General features: G+C 49.2%; 1 protein-coding gene across 1 annotated transcript; it reads right to left on the reverse strand.

Moving 5' to 3' along the window:
* Window positions 1–609: 609 nt before the first annotated feature.
* Pmar_PMAR028436 (conserved hypothetical protein) lies at window positions 610–1140 on the reverse strand (the record flags this gene model as incomplete). Its single annotated transcript, XM_002786333.1, has 1 exon — window positions 610–1140. The coding sequence occupies one exon, from the start codon at window positions 1138–1140 to the stop codon at window positions 610–612; it is 531 nt and encodes a 176-aa protein (XP_002786379.1).
* Window positions 1141–1363: the final 223 nt, after the last annotated feature.

Raw genomic sequence — 1363 nt, forward strand, 5'->3', positions numbered from 1 at the left:
CGATGATATATATACAATGCTAACCCTACAGTTATTGCGGCTTATATAGGATCCGTTTTGACTGACGTTGGTGTATATTCTCAATCGTTATGATTTATTCACCTTATGCCGTAGCGTCTATCAAGTCATTTTATACTATCTCTTGAGGTCTGTCTTGTGGCGTCTGACCCGTTAAAGAGAAAAGGGGATATTATCACAATTCTTGTGTTGTCAATGTGTTGTTGGTTATGGACAACTCAGAATTCGGACGTATTCCGGCAGCAAGTGCCGCAGTGTTGAAATATACGATTTCTTCGCTCGACCATACGACTTGGAGTGGAGCAGTATTGAAACGAATGAGAATTTTTCATCTTGCGATAAGCTAGAGTTTACCATATGCATATTCTCTCACACTGACCTCTTATTGACTCCGTTGCATCGTTGATCATGTGGAGCCATCTATCTATCTAAAACTTGTAAGTCGCCCCTTTTCCCATTTTGAGTATATGGCCGACCACCGGCATCATAAATCGTCACTATACTTCCTAGTAGCTTCACAGGCGCTCACAGGCTTCAACACGGTCGCTATAGCGAGGAGTTGGCCACCCGGCGTCTTGGCGCCTGATTTGCTCACTGCTCAGGCAGTTCAGATGGCTGGAGTATCAGAGTCCCCCTCCCGGGTATCTGTACAACAGGCGCAGCCGAGACCAGTGGACACAGGAGAGCATGTGAGGGAGTGGCAGCAGATGGAGCAGCTAGCGCAACAACGACAACAACAACCACAGCAACAACAACCTCAACAACCCCAGCAACAGCAACAGCAACCTCAACAACAACAGCAACCTCAACAACAACAACAACAACAACAACAACAACAACAACATCAGCAACAACAACAACAACAACAACAGCAACCTCAACCTCAAGTGTTACCATCACAACAGCAATCACGACAGGAGCGGGGTTCGCAACAAATGCAGCCACATTTACATGATCTGTTCTCCCAACAGCAGCCACAGCTACAACAGTCGGAGTTGTTGCATCAACAGCCTCAATATTCACAGGCCAGAGACCAGCAGCTTCCTCAGCAACAGCAAGCAATACCACAAGAGCAGCAGTCGGCCCATGCACCGCCCGTATACCAGCAGATGGTCGAAGCATCACGAGGCGTAGCCCCTACGATGGCAACCGAGCAGCAACCTCAACAACAGCCCATTCCCATCGGCCCTGGCCGGCTACAGCAAATTGCCCAACCACCTCCGGCTGAACAGCAGCTTCACCCTCCGGCTCGAAAGGTGCCAGACACAGATTCGATTAGCAGCAACACTGTGGCGGTACAGAGCAAAACCGATCGGGATAACGTCCGACCGTCGGACCCGCGTGA

This window comes from Perkinsus marinus, assembly GCF_000006405.1.
Source record: "Perkinsus marinus ATCC 50983 genomic scaffold scf_1104296931412, whole genome shotgun sequence".
Lineage (NCBI taxonomy): Eukaryota > Perkinsozoa > Perkinsida > Perkinsidae > Perkinsus > Perkinsus marinus.